The sequence below is a fragment of the Rhincodon typus genome, chromosome 17 (assembly GCF_021869965.1).
Source record: "Rhincodon typus isolate 14 chromosome 17, sRhiTyp1.1, whole genome shotgun sequence".
NCBI classification, from domain to species: domain Eukaryota; kingdom Metazoa; phylum Chordata; class Chondrichthyes; order Orectolobiformes; family Rhincodontidae; genus Rhincodon; species Rhincodon typus.
This window is the reverse complement of record NC_063348.1, coordinates 21,342,763-21,365,900: the sequence shown is the minus strand read 5'-3', so window position 1 is coordinate 21,365,900 and position 23,138 is coordinate 21,342,763. Positions and strand designations below refer to the sequence as shown.

Sequence of the window (23,138 nt, the reverse complement as noted above, 5' to 3'; positions counted from 1 at the left end):
ATGTGCATGTTCTTTTAACCTGAATTAGACAGTTAGGTAGAATGGATAATTTGTACAGTTAATCAAATCCTCAAATTTGAGATGACTTGGAGAATGGTAGGGCTTGACTTCTGATGCACTATTCCCAGTGAGTAATGACACCATAAATGCTATTAGCATTTATTATCTTCTCATCTTCTGCCCTATCACGGATATTCTCGTGTGTTTATCTTCCCAGCCTCTTCCGTTTCACCTCTGTAAATTCTACTGCTGTTCTAACTTTTTCCAGTTCTGATGACAGGCCATGACACAGAATTGTGACAAATTACTTGTACAGAGTTCTCTCAGTGGGTCGATAAGCACTTGTCCAGGTACTAAATTACTCACATTAAATGGGTCCTTGTTATAAGCATATCTTGAGCAGATATGAGGCATAATATGGAACAATATTTAATATTACATACACACACACACACACACACACACACACACACACACACACACACACAAAATAAATAGAGAATGATTTATCACCTCCAATATCTCATCCTTTAGGACAGAGAGTTCATTGGCATTCCTTGCCACAAAATCGTATACTATTTGAACATATTTTTTCTGTTGTTGGATTCCTTGTGCCTCGTAATTTCTATTGGAAAAGAAAGAACCATTCTAAGCTACACATGCAATGTTTTAGTGAGGACAAATAGTCCTTTACCAACATAAAGTTTAAAAACACGAGAAAGCCTGCAGATCTTTTTCCCCCGCCCATGCCCCCCAACCCTGTGCTTGTAGGTATGAGACAGTACATGTTTGTTTTATTATTAGCCCCTTCAACAGCAGGTTGAAGCTGGATACAGATTTATATGTAGCAAGCTATAGTAAAAACTGGCCAATACAATTCATATGTCCTCATAACTGCCTGACAATCACTTTCTGACACTTCTCTGTATCTGGCATTGGAGGCAAACTTTCATCAGGAGACATGACCTACTGGTTATAGAACTCAGTTACCAACATGACTACCACCGAGCCTGACTCCTAACGAGAAATTTCAAAATCTATGAAATTAAATGTCCTGTTCCTAGTGTCGACTGTCTTGGTCTTCACCAGTATAACTATCTTGACAACAGATTAACGATTGTCACAACAACCATAGTAATTAGAGGCCTTTTCCTAAAGGAGGCTTTAATTCAAATTTATTTTTCCCCTGCTCTTCCATATGCTGAGTTTTACTTATTCCAATAAAATCCTTCAATGATCACATTTTTACTGTCAAAAAACAAAGACCATTTGATAGCCAGTCCACTAAAATGAGTTCAAGCAAAAAGTTTTAATCTCTCAATGAAATCCCAGTATTCAGAATGCACTACTACATATATAATGAGTCCAAATCTTGTAATTACTTCTAGTTATGTGCTATATTCAATGCTATATTTAAATCTAGATGCCATCTATATTTATTGATGTGACGGCAAGATTGTATACTAACACTTAAGTAATACTATTAGAAATAATCCTCAAAGTAGCACTAAGAGAATGATGTTTTTGGTAAACACACCTCAATAGTAAGAACATTAGACTGATATTTGATACACTGCTCCACTGACAATTTCTCAATCGCCAAATCAAAACTGTAGGTTTGCTGTGGGCTTTTTCATGAAATGGAGAAAATCAATTTCTGAAATCAATTCATCTAGTATCAAACTGAGGAAATTTAACTGCTCTATGTTAGGCTTTCTAATACTTAGCTAACTGATCTTACTGCAAATGCAGAAATTGTTTTCTGGATATGATATTACACTTCTCATTCCTCACACTCCTATAGTTTGCTTCATCTAACTCAGTACAGGTTACATTGGAGCCAGCAAGTAACTGTCCTCCAACTTGTCAGATCGAGTTGTAGCAATTGTGTATCAGTGCCTAGTACCAGATGGACAGATGAGAGAGGCAGTAATACACTTGAAAGGCACCCCAAAAACTGTAGTCAGAAGACCGACTGAATTCCTTGCTGGGGACCAGCTAACATGAACAACTAAATCTTAGTTTCTTTTGTTAAGGCAGCAAGGTTTGGCAGATAACGCACCATGGGAATATCTTAAGTGAGCCAATTCTTTACTTTGCACTGGTATAATTTTCAGCAAGGGAGATAGGTGAGTGATCGAACATCCAGGTCACTTTTTCTTTTCTTACTTCAGAAGCATTGAAACTAATTGAAGTCCTTTCTGGATTAGTTTAGTTAGTCCAGCACAGAACCTCTGCTCCATATAGCTTAGTACTACACAGGAAACCCATGTTCAAATTGTCAAACTGAAAAAAAAGGCATTAGCTTAAAATTACTTTAATGGCAATATACTTTGTTAGTTAATCTTTCATCATTTGGTCAGTGCAACTAAATGTGGGGCTGTGAAAAACTGGTCTGTGAAGTAAAGCAGCACCAGCATGCAAAGCACCATTAACCAAATGCAGGCAAATGAATGATTAGAAATTTGGCAGGTTATACATGCTTTCACTTTAATAGAACATGAAGGCTGAATTGTCGTTTGAGTATTGTGGAATGCAAAGTTCATATGGAAAAGTTTAGGATCCTGATCTCAAATCTGCATTAAAACATTTTTCCAATGGAGTTGCTGCAAATTGATAGATTCTAATTGTTAGCGGAAAGGCAACTTTGTTATTGAGCTATTATGTTCTGTTGCACCATCATTGGCCAAATTGCATCATTCACTGACTGTTACTGAAAGGTTGGATATACCTCAGGACTCAGTCAATGCTGCTTGACAACATGTGAAGACGAACAGCAATGAGAGAACCTTCCGTCTAAGTCATCCTCCTGTAGAGAGGCACCTAGATTCTACGCTGTACTTTCCCTCCAAAATCAATAACTGCAGCAGTAGATGATAGCTGTCAAATGACATCTCAGTTTAGGAGTTGGTGCTCTAATTTATTGCAACAGAATTTCAAAGTGTCTCTGAAGCATATTTTGTTGCAGTATCAAAGGTGTTTCCTAATGTGAATTTTGATAATGTTCAGAAATTGAAGTCGAAATCCTGTGTATTTGATTGCTAGGCTTTGCTTGTTAAAACAGTTGAAAGGACAATTTTCAGCTTACCCACATGATAACAGAAATCAAGTGGAGAGTTAAAACTCCACAAATCATTCACCAAACATTTAGCCATTAAGAGGTGAAAGTTGTTTATTACCCACAGGAGCATTGTAAAACAGGTTATGACATTGACTCAAATAAGGAAAGAATAGGTCAGATAATTAAAAGCTTGGTCAAAGAGAAGAGGGGATATTCCAGTGCTTAGGCAGCTGAAAGCACAGCCAAAAGTGAAGCAATTACAATTAAAATCAGGGATGCTCAAGAGATCCAATTTAGAGGTTGAAGTCACAAAGCTCCTACAATTCTAAAAAACATTTGAGTCAATATATTCAGCTATAATCAATACATTCTGATATTACAGAGTAATGGACAGTTTTATTCAATGAACTCTTGAAGTTCACAACAATAAAAAGGAAATTAAGGTTACAGACTAGAAAGCTGCAAAATAAATCAAATTGAGAAATCTGTTAATTTTATGGATTAGAATCTCTACCATATTGACCCATCGGGGAATATTAATGCAGAGAAGTTCTCCAGAGAGTTTTAAGAGCAGCGGAGGAAGAGAATGCAAATTGTACCAGTTCTCCACAGCGTGCTAATACCAATTACCTATCTACATGTCGACTAACACTCTGCTTAAATGCATCCACTGCAGTATTCTGGTCAGCAATCTGGCCTCTCTTGAAAGATGTGTTATTATATGCATACCCATTTGGAGGAGGGAAGCAAGGTGTTGACGAATGCTGAAAAACAAAATGAAGAAAATGATTGCATATGGATCTAGATACAAGATGATGATTGTGTGAACATGACATATTGATCTGGATACTGTCTGAAGTCCGAACTCAGGTCTAGAAACATTGTTTAGTCCAAATTATCAATGTACAGAAGCAGGTTGTTCAAACTTTCTAAAACTGAAATTGTATATTAGAAGTTTTTTTTAATCAAAATGAATTCCATTTGGTTTAGGTCTTAAGACATGGAGTCAATAGTTACTGACGTTAGCAATGTTTGACCAATGTTCAATCTTGGAGAAGGATATTTTGGAACTCGACCATGACCATACAACACAGTCCTGTTTTAGATTTTGGCACAAAGTGACATGCATCTAAATATATTTTACCAACAGCACACACCTTACAAAATGATTACATAAAATTAAAATTGTTCCATGGATGAGGGATTCCAGAGGAGCAGAGGTTGCCCCCAAAGTGTCAAGAAGCCCGAGAAATTTTGATGGGAATGTATAAAGTTAGAATGTATTTAGATGGAATAACCAGAAACCGTTTCCAATGGTTGAATAATTGATAACCAGATGACCCAGATTTAAATATTAAATAAAAATTGAAAGAACTGCGGATGCTGTAAATCAGAAACAAAAACAGAAATTACTGGAAAAACTCAGCAGGTCTGGCAGCATCTGGAGAGAGAATGGTCTCTTTGAGGAAGGGTCACTCGACTCGAAACGTTAACTCTGATTTTCCTCCACAGATGCTGCTGAGCATTTCCAGTACTTTCTGTTTTTGTTTGTGACCCAGGTTTAACTTTGTTTGAAATGATTGGTAAAAAGAGCCGGTGGTGGCATGGAGAAAAACATTTACATGATTAGTGTAAGAACATTTACATCATATTCCCTTTCTGATATTGAAATGGATACAGATTCAAATTGGATAACAATTGCAGCAACAGAAAAAAAGGCGGAGAATGCATTTGGAGGTGGTGGAAACAAGCAGTGGGAGGACTGATTGGATTTCTCTATGAAAGAATTGGCATGGACTTGATGGCCTGAATGGCTTCCTTCTAGTGCACTAGCCTATAAATACAGATTTTGCAGAAAAGAAGGTTCAGGGAAGATTTGATAGTGTTGCGCATGAGAAGTCTGGATAAGTTATTTCCCTTGGTGGCAGGATTGAGAACCACAGGATACTGGTTTAAGATGAATCTCAAAAATGTCCAAAGTCAACCGGAGGGAAAATGTTTTTACATCAAGGGTGGTTAGAATCTGAAATGCACTGTTTAAGAGTATGCTAGAGGCTTCCTTCAAATAATTATCCAATTTCTATTTGAGAGGAAGAATTGTGGGGCTACAGAGGAAGGACAGGAGTGGAATTAGCAGAACAGCTGTTTTAGAGATCCGACATGGAAACATAAGGAGAATGGCATCTTTCTGAGCTGCAATCATTCTAAGATTTTAATGAGGAAGAGCAATTTGATGTAGTTGAAAGCACTGTGGGCTTTACTTTCACTGCATCCAATCATCACTCCTGACCAGAACAGGATAACCAGCTTTTCAGAAATATTTTGTATGAGAACTGGGAAATTATAATTGAACAAACACATAAATAGACTCAGAACAAAGAACAGAGTGAGGCAAAGAAAAAGTTGAGAGGGGAAATATCACAGTAATGGTCTATGTTCTGAAAGAAAAACAGGAGTTTGTTAGATGTCTGACATGATCCTTAGATCAAAACAATTAAAGGAAAGTCACCAAAGATCCAGAAGTTCGTAGTGTTGTTCCCATTAGAGAGTGGGAGAGACAAAATTGGCGGTGGTTTAATCCAAGGGTCACCCATGCGTCAGGCAAGGGATGAGGTCCAAAAGACAGGACCTTCGTGTTTACCTCAGCTGTATGGGAATTGAAACCCCCTCCACCCCCCAAATCACAAACCAGATGTCCAGCTTACAGAGCTAACCAACCCATGTCCCCCAACCTATAAAAGCAATTAAAGATTGAAACAGGCTAAAATTAAACTTGTACACAGACATAAGCCAAAGGAGAGAGGGAGTGATAGATTTGGAGCTTGGAGAAGTTAACATTTTAACACAGGATCTGACGGTATAAGCAAGAGGAAAGCAAGTGTCACCTGAGACACTAACTGGCCTGTTCTGTTTCTGATTGCAAGTGTACTTCCAGCACGTTCTGCCTTTGTTTCTGATTTCCAGCATTTGTATTTTATTTTCCTTTTTATGTCAAAACAGTTTGTGGTCTAATCCTTTCTCAAATCCCATCTGGAGCACTGAATGCAATTCTGCTCATTTTATCATGAGAAGGACATTAATACCCTTAAAAGGGTACACACAGGCAAGAGATGAAATCACGTTTAGGTATGACGATTATAAATTATGAAGGATTGAAGTAACATTGGCCTGTATCAGAAGCAAATCAGTGACAGTACTGATGTAAAACTTTCCTTTTCCACACCAGTCATCATTACGAACCCAGAGTTTTGTGACTGAGAGAATGACGAGGCTATCAGCACTCATCTTTGTTAAGTAGCGAGTTGGATATCAACTTAAGGCATCCATGTGTGTACAGTAGAAGATCTAATTACTGCCAAAAATCCTTTATGACCCTGAAAACTCAATTTTGCAAATATGGAGTCTCATTTCCTTAAAGGAGGAAAGTGATGTTGGGGCATAGCAGCATGGAAAGGATATTGCAGAAATAGGCAACTAAAGACAGGCCACCAATGCTACAGCAATTAAAATTGGGAATGTCCAAGAGCCAAGAATTAGAAGAACACAGATATCTGGGAATATTATATGGATGAAGAATATTGTAGAGATGGGGAGGGAAGAAGCTATGGATGAATTGGCAAATAAAAGAGAATTTTAAAATCAAGGTATTAGTTCCCATCAAGCAATGTAGGTCAGTGAGCACAAGATTCAGCAAACACAGAGATCCCCCGATTCCCCTATTAACAGCATCAAATTGCAAAGAATTCCCAAAGTTGAAGTAGCACTCGAAAGGCAATGAAAAGCCTACAATTTGCTGCTGGCCACATCATTCAGATCATGGTTTTTCAAAGTGACATTACCAATTTAATGCTAAATGGGAATATTCAACTTGAGAAATTTGAGCTCAATTCCTTCTGAAGAAGGCAAGACTAAACTCTTAAGCAGAAATTTTCATTCCACATTTCAGGACTGAAGTAAAGCATCTGGAGCGCAGACATCAAACCATACTGTAATTAATATATCATTCAGGTATTATGAATATGATCTTCATTTAAAGAAAAGACCATCAGGTAACATAGAATGCTAGTAATATTGCAAAAAGTCAGATTACTCACACAACATTAACTAGGAAGATTGTCTTACCTCCTCAGGTGGGCGCTTCATTTCCTCCTGTCTGCGATGTACATCTGCTGTAATTGTGATGGAATCTGCCACTTGGTGTGGGTCCAGTTCCCAAGGAACTCCTTGGAAATTCTCGAGGGGTGGCTCCCAACCATTTCTGAATCTCGGCACGTAGCGGGGAACATGATGTTCCTTTGGCCAATCAGCCCTGCAAGAAAAGGGAACATAGTCTATAACTGAGAGCTATAAAGTAGGCGATTCCCATTTTTTGAAACATTAATTTAGTTCACTTGCTGTCGTTCTTATATCTGAATTAAGGGAAGTAATGGACCCAATGAGAAGTATAACACAGGCAATGCACAAATTTGACAGCTTCCCTGTGTCCATTTTCCTGTCACTATACATGAAGAAAAATGAACCTGTCTACATATACCCAGAATATCAGAATGCTGGACAGCTATCAAATTCTATGATCTATTAGTAGTGTTATTTTGTACACAAGGATGGCAGCCAATTTGTGAAAAGTAAGATCTCAAAAATAGCATTCTGGCATGGGGTTTGAAGATTTAGAAGCAAGATATAACATTTTGATAAGTTGGTTCTTGGCATATAGGCCTACACTGAGAATTCTGAATCACAATGCAGTTTCTATCAGGTCAAATTTGTCTCCAGGGACTTTGAGGGGATGGAAATGGAGAACTGTTCATGTTTTCTGTTCCTTTCATTGAATTTATTTCTATGCAATCATCTTCATGTATCTGTCAGCTTTGTACAGTATGCTAATTTGTAGCCTCATGGCACAGCTCACAGACAAAACACTCACTGTTCTTGTAGCTGACTCTGCTTGGATCTCAGTTTTGCTTTATTCTCTATTGTTGTAATTTCTTCACACTATTGTCTCTGTATGCTTTCATAATATTTTTCATTCTCTCAATATTGATTATTTAAGACTCTTTTCCTGATTGTTTCAGCCAATTTTATTAGTCCTCTTTAGTTTACATAGAAAAACCATTTGTGCCATATGAGGAACCGGTGACAAAGAAGCTTTGATTAAAAAATGAGAGCCAAACCTTCCATGAGTGAACTTAGGAAACACTTCAATATGCAAAAGATGCTAGACATTTGGAGCTCTTCTGCAATCAGTAATTGAAAGCAGATTAATTGTCCATTTCAAATCTAAGATTCATCGATTTCTGTTATCCAAAATATTAAGGCAAATAGAACAAAGGCATGTCTAATGAAAGGAACTGCAGATCAGCCACAATCTCATTAAATCATGGGACTGGCTCAAGAGGTTAAATGACTTTTTCCTGTTCTTATATTTCTAACTTGTCACCTTAATCTATGCACCTTCCGTTATCTCAGTTTATCTCTCCCACTTTTTTCTCTAGATGTTTTTCTTTAATATAAAATACTGCACAACTATAAATGTTGTTAATCATGAAAGATTTGGGTGAATCAAAGATATCAAAAAACATGTGAAGAATGTTATTTCTATCCACAAGGTCTTGGCCACATCTTCTCAAACATTGAACTGAGAATTAGGTACTGCAATACAAACACTGCACTGAAGGTGGTACTACTATATTACTTTTTACAAATGTGAACGCTTGTAAAATGCTATATTCTCCTAATCTCTCCTGAATGCCGTAATTCTCGCTGGTCAACTCCCAATGCCAGCACCCCATGAAATAAAACAAAAATCAGGGACTCATGTTACTCAGATGATATAATTTTGAAGTAAGTGCAAATTGTTGGAAAGAGGTTTGGCTATATAATAGAAAACAGAGTTGGGATAAGGGAGGCATTTTCAGGGTGATGACTAGGGATCAGCATTGGGACCACAATTACTGATTATATATATTCATAACTTAGATGAGGAAAGTAAATGTACTATCATTGGGATGGCAGATGACACAGAAACAGGTCGGAAGTGAAGTAACGGGAATGATACAAAGAGGCTGCAGAGAGATATAGACAGGGATAAAGCAAGTGTTCAAAAATTTGGCAGATATATCATAATGTGGGAAAATGATGAGGCTGTACACTTTGACAGGCAGAACAGAGGAGCTGATTAGTATTTAAATGGAGAAGGACTGCAGAAATCTACAAAACAGAAGCCTGTGGTGTTCTGTGAGAAGCTGAGAGAACTAGAGGACCTACAGGAATACAACTGGTCCTATGTCCCAGCTTTGTTGTCTGCCAGTCATTAATACCACAACAGGCCCACCTCAAGCCCACGTTTCCCTCCCAACAGGATAGACGGGTCGTTCTTGCAGGATGGAGCTAGAATCGTAGGTTCAGGTAAAATTCACAACTCTTCATACCCACTTCCTCGTTGAAAATCCAGCCCCGTTATACTAAAATCAAAATGGACAGTAACAGAATGGCTACAATCACAATGCTGTGTTGCCAAGATGGGAGGCGATAGCCTAGTGGTATTTCCACTGGACTGTTAATCTAGAGACCCAGGTAATGTTATGGGGACCTGGGTCGAGTCCTGCCATGGCAGATGATGGAATTTTAATTCAATAAAAATCTGGAATTAAGAGTCTAATGATGGCCACGAATCCATTGCCAATTGTTGGGAGAAAATCAATCTAGTTCACTGGTTGATTCTTAACTGCCCTCTGGCAATAAATGCTTGCCTAACCAGAGATGCCCTCGTCCCATGAATGAATAAAAAGATAAAACAAAACGAATCGCTATTGCACCCGATCGCTGACTACTTATTGCCCGGTCAAAGCATTGAGAGTAAGATGAAGAGGATAAAAGGATCTAATTTGATACTCCAATAGAGATAATGTTTGTCGACATTCATGATCTAACTGTGTAGAATAAAATGCAGAAGAATTTGTGTGTGGAGCATGGGGAGTGGGTTGGTGCAGGAGATGTTGAATGGGACAGGTGTCGCAGGAGGCCCCAGTTTCAGGAATAAGCTCATACCCTTGAAGCTATCAACTACTTTTGGAGATGAGCAAAGAAATTTGCAAGAAAAGCAGTTCCACTGAGTGTAAACAATAATGATACATTACTGGTACAGAGAGTTCTTGTAGGTATTGCAGAAGCTGAAGATTCATAGGCATTCTGTGAGACTCTAATTTTATTTTTGTTAGCTGTCCACCTCAATGGTTAGGAGATAGATCGGGATCCATTATACCTGAGTCACTGTTGAGGCTTCCTGAATGCTCTTTTGGAGTTCAAACATCCATTCAGTTTTCACAAGGCCATTGCAAGGGAGACAGCTCACATGAGCATAGTCTCTAAGGTCTATCACAAACTTACCTAAGGACTCAATGAACGGTGGTGGCCTTAGTGCGACCAGGCTCAAAAATGTCATGATGATGAACAACTTATGGAGATGTCAGACGTTTAATTCTAACATTTTTTTGAAAAGAGGGCTGCTACAGACAAAAAAAAACTGTGAATGCAAATTCAGTGACTGCCTGGCAGAGTCCCATATGGACCCTTGGAATGTCACATCTGTGTGTTGCCAGATAAATCTCACATGGAAAGATGAAGAGATAATGGAGATAATGAGTGGCTGATTATTTACTACCCCTGAGCAGGAAGCCATCTCCTGCAGGCATGTTTTACCCTTCCAGAGATATACAACACAGGACTAAAAACTGACTGCAACTTCTGTTCTGTGTATATTAGTGTTTTCACATACCAGTGTGCAGACTAGTGAGCTCTAATGGTCATAGGTAAAGGAATAGAAAATAAAATTCTCTCGCTCATTTTGGGTGCTGCCAGCCATCAAAGGGAAGCTAGTAATCTGAAAGAAAGACAGAAATATCTGGAGAAACTCAGCAGGTCTGGCAGCATCTGCAGAGAGAAAGCAGAGTTAATATTTTAGATCCAGAACTGGAGCGGAGCCACTGATTAAGGATAGTCAGTATGATGTTGTGCGCAAGAAATCGTGTTCCACAAACTTGATTGAGTTTTTTGAGGACACGACAAAAGGTAGCTGAGGGCAGAGCGGTAGATATTGTCCGCATGGGCTTTAGTAAAGCCTTTGATGAGGTTCCGCATGGTAGATTGGTTAGTAAAGTTAGATCACATGGGATTCAGGCACAGCTTGCCAATAGGATACAAAATTGACTTGATGGTAGAAGATGGTGGTGGTGTTGAAGAGACATTTAGACAGAGACACGAACAAATAGGGAATGGAGGGATGTGGACCATGCACAGGCAGATGGGATTAGCTTAGAATTACATTATGGTTGGCACAGACATGATGGCGAAAGGACCTGTGCTGTACTATTCTATGTTCTATGACCTGGACACCACTGCCTGCTACTGTATTCCCAAATCAGGAGACTTGAGAGGAATTTCTGGCCCCTGTGATGGGCCAGTAAATTTAGTGGAAGACTCTATGGTCACACCTGTCAGAAGTTTAAGATGATTCCACATATTCAAAGCTTCAGTATCTGATCAGGCTGATTGGCAGTGTTAAGAGATTCCCAAAAGCATGTTAATGTTTTTCCAAGGGGTGTCTACATAAAAATGGGTGAAAATCTTGAACTTTGAAAGTTTGAGAATTGCCTTTGAGGTTTGGCTCCAGCAATAAGCCGGTGTTAATGGAATTCCTGCTAGGATTGGGGTTGAAGACTATGTTGAGGTGTAACGCAGGAGGGGCTCACATACTAAGAAGGAATTGCTAACACTTTGATTGACAGAGAAGCAGTCAAAATAGAGGGCGTCCATTTGCCACTTTATTCCTCTGCTCATGTTGACACACGCCAACAGCATTTGACTCTATCCTGAATAAGGCTGGCAAATCTATCAGGAATGAAAAGTGCTCTCCCCAACTCCAGAAAGGAAATCTAGGCCTGAGCCTCTGATGCAGAGAGCTGAACAGTTAAGGCAGATCACTAAGACGCTGGATTCCAGTTGTGAGTAAAAATTATTCCCTGGGCAGCTCATTCTCTTCTCAGACTTGAATTATTCCACCTGTTGGTCGAGTCAAGTCAGCAGCTGTAACGGAAACCTTGATAACAGATTGATCCCACTTCCCAACTGTATGAGAGTACGTAGCTGTGCAGTGTCAGCAATAACTATGCATATTCATGACACAGCAGTAAATGACTGGAAATTAATTAACATGTGGAACTACACAGCCCATGTCTGTCTCTGAATTTCCAAATGCAGCAGACTGGGGATGTCAATGTTTGAGACAAAGACAAGCTGTGTAGGTGATGCCAGATGAACCTGTACTTATTTGTTAGGCACCAGCATCAATCCAGCAGCTTCAGAACTGAATTTCTCAGTCACTTCACAATCAAATCATTTGCTATGCAACAAGCATTGATTCTCCATGCAGTACGCATTCTTAAATACACAATACAATCATTCCCTTGGTTTTGCAATTGGCTTATTGCAGAAAATCAGGTCTGATTTTCTCACCTGGACCTAGTCCATCCCTCGCCCAGTGACTCCCATAGCTTCATCTCCTTTGAAGTGAGGTGGCCTCTTAGAAATTCTGTTGCTTCTTTGGAAAGCAGAGGGCATATGATGGTCCTGGGCATGTCTGGGCCTCCGAGGGTCTGAACAACCTACCCAACACAAGACCACATAGGAATCAAAATCAACAAAACAAGGATAATTTCTTTGCAGATGTATTGCTATCAAATTGTCTGATTCATAACAAGGTCAGGCAGATTGGACTGGAGAGGTGTGAACATGGAGTTTGCAGGATAGCTTGTAGAACCTTTCCTGGTCTAAAAAGAGTGCTTATCCAGCCTCTTAAGTGTTTATCCTTCACACCTCACTTCAACTGTCAGGTTTCCTGAGGTCACGAAATCTGATCTACAGTGTTAAAATAAAAGTAACATTAAAATGGAGCCACACTACCTCTTTAAAATATTTTGGTCATCAACTCAACACCTGAGAACATAATATTTGCTCATCCTTGACCAGCCTCTGTTAAAACTGTATGTGGTCAAGTAAATTTTTAACTGCCCTTTTGCTCAGGGAAACAGTGGTGGAGGAGAGTGGGGTGGGGCAGTGAAACATTCTTCTGATTTTTAACATTTTATCAGTTCTCTACTGAATCTAATTTCACTAACTTACCTAAGACAACATCTTTACCCACTTGTTCCTTTCTTCATTTCAGAGATGGATTTTCACCGGATGTTAACATGCTCTTAACACAAATATTTCAGCTAATCTAAAGCTCAGGCTTTCAAATGTGACAATAGTATAGGCACTATATTAATATCTAGAACAAGTGTTACGGACCAGACCAAATCCCCTCCAAATATTTTAAGACGATAGCCTAGACCCTAACTTTTTCTTATTTTAAAGGTTAAATGTAAAGTGCCACATTGCAGATGATTGGTCAAACTACTCAATGTTAAGCAAAACACAATTTATTTAAAAACTATATAAAAAAAAACAAAAGAAAGAGGGATTTAGAATAACTTAAATCTATTGGAAAAGTTAACAGAATAATAGATACAGTAACTATTACTTATTAACTGTTCCAATATGGTAACATCCCATTTATGCACCCCTTGGCAAAAAATGCAAATTCAGAAAAATAGATTTGTCTCACAGGTAACCCAGCAGGAGAGAGAAACCCCAGCTTCTAGCTGTAACCGAGAGAGGGAAAAGATAGCTTCTACTTCTACTAAACACCAGCACCTTCTGCTCTGTTGAGACTTCAACAACAACCATTAAAGCTAACCCAAAAAACTAGAAATCCTGGTCTGAGAACTGTCTACACCCATTCAGGCTACTTCTATTGTTCCATTTTAAAGGGAAAAAAAGGCCACATAAGCTGTTTTCTTTACGGACTTTCCAGTAGACAGCTTGGTGCCTTTGACTTAAAAACTCTCTTTCAAAATAAGGACAAAATACACCTCTTAAAGCCACAGCGTCATCACATAAGGATGTTGTTGCTGATGACTGTCAGATAATTAACTATCTCCCCAAACGGTTTACATTCTACTGTTCTCCCAACAGTAAATCCACAAGCTGTCTCTGTATCACTACAATGTTGTACTTTACCAAGTCAAGTGGTCCAAACAGGAAGTGAAGCAGCTCCACTGCAGTTGGATTTTGAATGTGCCTCCTCAATTTAGCCTAGAAGCAACAACCATATAGATTATTGAGGACTAGACAATCCAAAGAATTAGTAACCATTGGCAAACAATTTTCTAGTCAAGACATGCCATTGATTAAAATATTATTAAGGCATGTAAATAAACTATTGTTTGTTGATATTATACTATATTGTTGATACTGGTTGTTTTTTGTCCTGATAGCAGGTTAATTTTGAGGAGGGTTGGGAGGTGTACTCATATGTTTCCAATTTCTTTTCCTAAAATTGATATTCAGACTGTGACACAAATAAGTGAATAGGCAGATTAGCTAAGAGCCTAAATTTAGATTTTAACAGAGGAACAGGAGTAGACCAGTCAGTGATAACAAGATGTAGAGCTGGATGAACACAGCAGGCCAAGCAGCATCAGAGGAGCAGGAAAGCTGACGTTTCAGGCCTAGACTCTTCTTCAGAAAGGGTCTAGGCCCGAAACATCAGCATTCCTGCTCGGCCTGCTGTGTTCATCCAGCTCTATACCTTGTTATCTCAGATTCTCCAGCATCTGCAGTTCCTACTCTCCCTGTCGACCAGTCAGTACCTGGCACATCTTCTGGCATTCAATGAGATCATGAAACCTAACTTCTTACACTTGTACCATATCCCTTAGCATCTTTGGATGACAGAAATCCATTAATTTCAAATCTTAAATTAAAATGTACCTACAAGTTGTTGTTTATAGAAGAGAGGTCCAACCTTTTAGTTTTCTTTGTGCCTGGAGACCCTGACAGTCAGGTAGTTTTTAAGGTGAGTGTTGTCTCTAAATCTAACAGGTCAGAATACACAAAAACTCAAAAATCAACTTGTCCTGCTGATGTGATGAAATAAGGGCTCAATTAAGTCCGATCATAACATTTCCGGATTTGGTGCTTCCTGAGGAATGAATCAGATTCTTTATTTGTATCTGCCCTCACCTCAATAAGCGTTTGCTCAGTTTGTCAGAATGAGAGACTGAATAAATGGTAAAGCACAAATATATGGTTATGTCATGCCTCAGCATTACGCTATAGAGTAAGCAGACGAGAGTTTAAAACAAATTTAATAATAACACAATTCAGAATTCTATTTGCTTTGTGGATTACTGCTTTGTGAGGAATAGGCAACTCTACTTGAATAGCCATGCTCAACAAAGTTACTGGTATTTAGATTTACGGCCTGTCTTGCAAGTGTAAAAGCACTGTTGCAGATCAGATGCCCCATATAGAAACTGCTCACCATTAATTTCCAATTAAAGTCAAACTCAGGCTGTTTTCTAAACTGATGACTAATATGCAACAGCAGTTCAACACTGGATCTCACTAACTGCCAAGCCATTAACAGTCAGGTTACTTTTTCAGAAAAGCTCACCATTGAGAAAGTTGGTCAGCCTAATGTACAGGTCATACCTTCACAATTTTTTAAAAACGATCTCATGTAAGGGTAATCAACCTGTTCAATGATGGGATTATACAGCTGTGGAGGAGGTGGGGTTTGAACCCAGGTCTCCCACCTCAAGGAAAATTAATTAAGCATTGTCTAATATGTTAAAAGAAAACCGACTCCCATGTCACCCAGGTGAGTTCTTACCAAAAGATTCAAGGTCAGCTTGATCTTTTGCAAACAGTCAACGAATTCTGATGGTAACGGTGGCTTTGCTCTCAGAGTAAGCATACCCTCTATGTAATAGTGAAGGAGAGAAAAAAAAAGACATGCAAAAGTTCACTGATTTTGTACTCATGGTCACTATATGTCACGTGCATGCACTTGCAGTATAATGATAATTCTGGTACATATATCACAAGAATCAAAACAGGTCACTTGTACAGAGAATGCTTTGCAATTTTACCTTTTTGGTAAAACGTAGCTTTCTCCAATATGACTTTGTAAAATAAAAGATACAAAGAACAGAATGATTTAGGACAGAAGTGTGGGATGAAGAAAAAAAAAGAGTAAATTTGGATTGATGGAGTGGGATAAACGAAGAGCAAACAGGAGGAAAGAGGAGTGAGAATGGAAAAACAGAAGAAAGTAGGAGAATATAAGGAGACGCGCAAGAGAAGCAGTTTCATACCTGCTGGTGCCTTTTTTTTATTTTTCTTTGATTTTTTTCTTTGGTTCAGTTGATTGAATGCTTCTGCAGCCTTTTGAAGTTTGGCTACAAAGAACTCAATGTCATCTAGTGCGTAGTTTAGAATTTGCTGTTGAAAAAACAATAGTTTTGGCTTGATGACTTTAGTGAGATTCGCAAAGAATAAATCATGGTGCAGATATAGATGGTTTCCCAGGAAAGTCTGGACTGAATATCACAGGAAGAAGATGCACTGTAACAATCCTTTCATTTGTTTTGGAGTGTGCAACAACTTGATAACGTGCATAACCCTTTTAAATTCTTTCCCACAGGTGTGAGCATTTTGTTATTTATAAAGGTCAAGCTTGTGTCTGTCTACATAGGAAATTTTCGGTTGCTGCATGGCTGTGAGGGATAACATTTGACACATAAATGTTTAGGGTGTTGAACACAGCACTATTCTAGCTACCAAACATTTACCATCTCTTACCTTTGATGGCTCTGTTCTTTCCCTTACTTCATCAGTTTCCCTTTTTTGGGCATACTACTTTCTCGGCTGTTTTCATTTCTAATATTGCTTCCAACACAATCAGCTTCCATTTGTGCCAAACACTTTGTCAACAATTTTTAACTATATATAATATCAAAGACCACCCAAGATTTTAAACCTGTTCCCATTTGCTCATCGATAACTCTTTTAATGCTACTTTGAAATGATCCTTTTATTGTTACAGAATTCAAATGTCCCATAGTAACCTCCTCTTTCCATGAGCCAAAAATTCTTATCCCTGATCTCTCCAACTTATCTACACCACAATGTGTATTTCTCCTCTGAATATTCTTCTTTTGTTCTTTCTGTCCTTAGGATACACTGTTTACATGCTGTTCCTCCTCTGTATATATTATTTTACCTCCTTACCTCTCTTTTTTCCTCATCTTGTGTACAATTAAGATTCATTTTAGTGCCTCCAATTTGTCACCCCCACGACTTCACAATTGTGTAGTTCATTCATTCTTCCCGTATTTTTGTGATCCATTTAAGAACAGTAGCCCCTTAAATTTTGTAAATTTCTATTTGGTCCATCATATCTACTGACCAGTGGCTACGTAGCCTAGTCCCACCTTCCAGCTCTTAGCCCATACTGCATATTTAAGAAATGCTTAGGTTATCTGAGGTTCTGCTTTTACCAGCCTATCGGTGAACATTAGATCCTCATTAATCTCTGTGGAAAATATTTCCCTCAAATTCTGCCTAGATTGCTAACATCTTAACTCGAATCAATCCCTGTGGTTTATGGGCACTTTGACCAAGGAGAATAGGAACTCCCAATCAACTCCATAGAGTCAAAGAGGGGAGAATATGCAAACTCTACACAGCCAGCAAGTGGAATCAAAACTGGGTCCTGGTGCTGTGAGGCAACAGTGCTAACCACTGAGCCACTATCACTGGATGGTTTCTCCTTCTCTTTCAGCTTTTGTTTCAGATCGCCAGTATCCACTGTTCTTTGTTTTATTTTAGAATAATTAAAGCCCTCATTGTCAATAATCTGTATTTCTGACATGATTCTAAAATTTGCCTATGAATTTGTTCATCTATTTCTTTCCCATTATTTGGTGAGGGTGATTTTCCTACATTATAATCTCTTCATCCCAAAAGCAAAAAGAAAATTTTATTCATCAACTTCCTGTAAGGTCATAGGCAGATAATAATTAGAGAATCTGCTCCCCTAAATCAGTTGAAGGTTTTTAAAATTGCATACAAATCTATGTTCTGCTCAGAAGCAGGGTTTATATTTTCAGAAATAATACCAAATCACTCACCACATCTTTCTCAATCTTTTGGGCCAAAACTTCAGGTGACTCCTCATGGTCTTGTGAACTGATGCTTCTCCGATCTTGTTCCACTGTGGGAAGACACTTGAGGGTTAATTATCACAATGAATACATTCTTCCTCCTCAAAAGGGAAATAACAAACCCCTTACTTTTTTTTTCCTAGATTGCAGTACGTGTACGATGCAGAAAACAATTGAAAAGAGCAAAGGTAAATGCACACATTAAACTGGTTGGATTCAACATGTTGTTCAAGAGCTCCTTTCCCAATGTATTCTTATGAAGCATGTTGAATGCATCTATTACCTGGGCCACTTTGTGCCGTCATGACAGCAGCTCGACTCTTAGCACCAGCAGGATAGACAGGTGCAATATTTTGAGGGGGTGAAGGGATTATTGTCTCCCGCTGCTTCTTCATTTTTTCTTGGTTCACCCTGATGAGAGAAACATGGTTACCAAATGGAACTCACTGCAATGAGATAAAGACTGTCCGACCTCAATAACATAATCTTGTCAGTGGCTAGTTTCATTATGAGAGAGGGTGACAGAAACATCTGTAGAAAATTTAAATGTGAATTAGGTACAAATAATAATTTTTTTAAAACAGATAAAATATCCTGTTGGTACTGTGCAATAGTGTTGCAGCATATCATATCAAGAACATAAATACATATTTGCAGTTTCGGTCCTGCCAAGTTTCCAATCCTGATTCATGTTGTCAGGTACTGAGGAAAAGTCTGTCACATCCCCACAGAGTGGGGAGGGATAATTGATAAATGAGTCACTGTTCTCCATCCCTGTCCCACTTTAACCTACTACCTGACAGTCAGAGCAGTGGCAGAATGAACAGTGTATCTCTGCTGTGGAGGGTGGGGGAGAAAAGCCTATTAAAAAAGACAAGGAAAATATATGCTGAAATATCGTTGTATGGCCTTGTAATGGGTCAGCATCACACTGTTTGTTCCTAGCCATAGGAACAAATACATGGTTGCAGATCAGATTTATTTTTATATTGTTTTTGCAACAGTGGAAAAGAAGAAAAAGGTTAAAAAAAACCCCATAATGTACAGCCACGGATATATTCTGAGAGAACCTATTGAGATACCAGTTATTTGCCACTGGATTTGATTGCCGTGGCTGTTTGTTTCAATATAAAGGGCATGTAGGCAATATTTTCTCCCTGAAGGAGGGCAAGTTAGGAATTGTGAATCTGTTGGTGAAAAACCATAATGGCCATTAGTTTATGAAGTCTAAATCATTCAGATTTCACAGTTATTACAAAATATGACAGAGCCCAAACAGGTTTCAAGGTTATATCATATAATTTTATCCATTTAGGAAGAAAAGCATAGAAAAGTGGTCTCTGTTTGTGCTCAGTTTAGTTGCTTCTCAGATTGTGAAGTTTCAATCACTTCTTGAATTAGCCTGTGCCCTGTAAATGCTTCAGTTTAACATAGGAACTAGATTGAGATGTTTTGTCAAATAGGTTGACAGGGAAAGTTAAGTGGATTCAAGGGATAATTTGTTACCTTTCCTGAGAGATAATGGATTGAGAGATAAAGTGCCCATAAGGGCAGTCGTAATTCAAAGTGAAATCTATTTAGAGCATTAGGTATGAACAATGAAAATTATTTTGCCAGCATCACCCACGCTGCAGGAACAAGTCAACAACTGGACTTGACTACTGGACCAAAAGGCTTTGCCCACTCTTTATATTCTTGCATTAAATTCATTTACTTCAGTGTCTGCGGTCGAATTTTCTGTCCTCCTTTGCAGTCAGAGATTGCACTCTCAACATCTGCATGAATCATCTCAGCCTGCAAAAGAAAAAAGGAATACGTGACTGATGTCTCGTAATTTAACAAAAGCTTCCACCTTCAAATATCTTCCAAGATTGACACACAACTGTGTGATATATTCACGCAGAGCGAGTCTAGTAAATTCAGAGTAAGAAGGCTGAGATTACAGAACCTGCCTGCAGGTCTTGAAGAGCTATTAACTGGAGGTGAGGATTTTTTGGGGAAACTGGATAAAAAGATACCTACCCTAGCTGTTCTAATAGACCGACAAAAAGCTGTTTCTTTTGTTTGTGAAATTATTTTTTTCTGAACAATGCAATGATTTCCTTTTGCGCGTCATATCATTCCCAATGAAGGACATTGAAAGGTGCAGATATAGAAGCGCAGCCTTTCATGTCCACAGAGCCTTTGGAATGGCTTCCCTTTTATGCCTGCTTCAAGGCAAATGATATGAGGCCCTGAAGAAAACCATTGCATTGTAGAGAAAAGATAATTTTGCGAATAAAAGAGATAGAATCATATATACCACCAGAACAATTGTGTAATAAAATGCCTTTAATGAGGTTAATATCTGGTTGAGAAGGTGAAAAACTTTGTTTTGTTACAGCTTATTCATGATCTTGAATATTTGGTTTGTTGAGATGCTCTTGTACAATGCCAACAGTCATACACAGATTGCAGGCCATAGTTTGTTCTGTTATGTCTTTGTTACTCTTTGCCAACTAGGACAAAAATCAACCTAGAAACATTGGCAGCAATGGTGGATAAAGCAGCCAAGAGTGTGATGGGATAGGATTTCCATCTGCCATTCTAATACAAAGCTGAGCTCACTGAAAACTGTGGGGTCAGTTAATTAGAGTAATCATTTGCATGCAGATTGTCTTGATTCAACCTTTAACACACTATATTTTGTCAAGGCTCATGTGTTTACACATACTGTATAAATTTGATTCTGCTTTAATTGTGTGGGATTCAGGGATTTTTACCCATCTCCTGGGAATGGAGTTCTACAATCATGCCTCTGTATAATTAGGGTCATTGGTAACTCAACACGTAGAGTTCAGCTTTTTTTTGCAATACACAATTTTTCCAGGAACTTTACAACTATTTTGAGGATTTCAGTATACATTTTATTGCAATCACAAATATCATCAATTCACATTGTTTTTATTAAACAACTTTGCATCTAAATTGCACCACTAGGAAAATCTCAGATTATGAGCAAGCTTCATGAATAATATCACCATTGTGATTTGGCTAGTCAATCCACAATTACCACTTTCAACACTGTTACTTTCAGCTAATGTTATTTGCAGAAGCATAGCACCCTTTTTGGTTGGCTTTTCTCTGCAAATTTTACTCACCCCAACTTCATCACAGTTAAAGAAATGCATATCGGGTTTGTGCTGATCAGAATCTTGACACATGACCAGTAAAACTGATGAATATTTGGACTGGTTGAGTACAGTTTGGCAGTGATGCACTGTATTTAGTGGAAAGTTCTCCAACTCATCCTACAGAGAAAGGGACGCATGGTGGGGAAGGGGTAGTGAAGAAAATAGAGCACAGAACATTGAGTAAAGCATACAATAAAAAAAGGAATGAAAGCTTACCTCTTCTGATCAATCACATAGAAGTTGCTAGATATTTTGGACTGCCATTAAACTATCCAGTATCACAATGAACCATGACGATAAATGAAAAAGAGAAGTTTCCACAACAACAGATGGCCCAGGTTGTCCACAACAGGGTGCCAATACTAACATTTGTTGTTTTAAAGATGTTCCTATTAGCATTTCAGTATCTGCCTGCCAAGGCATTTGAGAATTTGTACTGAATTACATGTTACAAGGGGTGTGTGTATGCTCAAAACTGGAGCACAGATGTCCATTCTTGGAAAACAGCCCAAAATTAACCCAAAGCATTTTTTTATGCTATAAAACAAACTTGTCTCTTTTGAAGAGACTGACGTTGGTTGATGTATGAGGCAAGTAACTCTTCAGCACCTTACTCAACCATTTTTCCGCATGCAGTCCATTCAAGCACCCAAGCTAGTTCTGATAGAAAATACAATGAATTTGGGGACAAAAGATGTAGACAAGAACTTTCAATCCATCTATCTATGAATGTGCATTTTGGTGCTTCAGAATTCTGTGCTAATTCTATGTGGCTGACAAATGGTCTCTGGATCAGGATAAAATGAAATGCTAGATAATTTTACCTGACTTTCACAGTCAAGAAGTCTAATAGATTTGTCATTCACTTGCAGCAGCATCTCCTGAGTCCACACCTTCCCTTTTGAATCCAATTGTAGCAGTTTCTTGATGCCATCATCTATTGTCACAATGGACTCACTCTTGTCCATTGCAAATGTGGCGAGATGCTGATAAAAGACACAAGCAATAGATCTTTATGTTCTACTGATCAACCAAATATGGTCAAATTAATTCAGAGTCCCTTAAGCATTTGTCCTTCTATCACATTTTAAATAAACTAGAATTTTCCATTTTCAAGAGATTGCAAAGAGACACCTCCAACTATGACTCTTAAGATATTCTATAATATTTTGGATTAATGTAAAACTAATGCTGCATTTCTTCATTAACAATCTTTATCTATTTTCTGCCATGTACAAATTATCAGACAAGAATTGAGGGGATGGGATGAGATCTAATCCTTAGTCTCTGGCAATGCTGCTCTGTACTTCTACATGCAGCTCTGTGTCAAGGATCATTGCTTACGCTCAGTACTGACAGGACTTCTGTTGTTAAGCATCTAATTTGAAGCATGGAATTATAATTTCTCTTAGTATTTTGATTAGTTATTCATTGGATGAGAAAGTTGCCAATTAGACCATGATTTATTGCCCAGCCCTAATTGTTCAGGGGATGTTAAGAGTCAACCACATTGCTGTGGGTCAAGAGTCACATCTAAGAAGGCAAATTTTCTTCCCTGAAGGACATTTGAGGTCACCTTTGGGCTAGCTATGATTCCAGATTTTTTTTAATTACAAATTTAAATTCATCAACTGCCATGGTAGGATTTGAACGCATATCCACAAAACTTTGCTTGGGGTTTTAGATTACTGGTCCAGTGACAATACCCTCTTGCCTGGGGTTGAAAATCTCCAATCACCAATTCATTTCAGTGGGCTGAAAGAAGTCACATTAACCAATCTAAAAATGATCCCCTCT

At 38.4% G+C, this 23,138-nt stretch overlaps 1 protein-coding gene across 2 annotated transcripts in view; it reads right to left on the bottom strand.

Moving 5' to 3' along the window:
• eps8l2 (EPS8 like 2) overlaps positions 1–23,138 on the bottom strand; it is a 149,987-nt gene that overhangs the window by 14,299 nt on the left and 112,550 nt on the right. Inside the window, exons 5-16 of one of the 2 annotated variants that reach the window (XM_048607232.1) lie at positions 22,166–22,327; positions 21,309–21,458; positions 19,883–19,962; positions 18,452–18,579; positions 18,136–18,218; positions 16,318–16,444; positions 15,834–15,922; positions 14,177–14,251; positions 12,572–12,720; positions 7,184–7,370; positions 3,692–3,825; positions 514–625 (exon numbers count right to left, since the gene is read on the bottom strand). In XM_048607232.1, coding sequence (XP_048463189.1) covers positions 514–625; positions 3,692–3,825; positions 7,184–7,370; positions 12,572–12,720; positions 14,177–14,251; positions 15,834–15,922; positions 16,318–16,444; positions 18,136–18,218; positions 18,452–18,579; positions 19,883–19,962; positions 21,309–21,458; positions 22,166–22,327 — 1,476 coding nt within the window. The remainder of the gene's footprint in view (positions 1–513; positions 626–3,691; positions 3,826–7,183; positions 7,371–12,571; positions 12,721–14,176; positions 14,252–15,833; positions 15,923–16,317; positions 16,445–18,135; positions 18,219–18,451; positions 18,580–19,882; positions 19,963–21,308; positions 21,459–22,165; positions 22,328–23,138) is intronic. The other variant, XM_048607233.1, reaches the window with a different exon arrangement.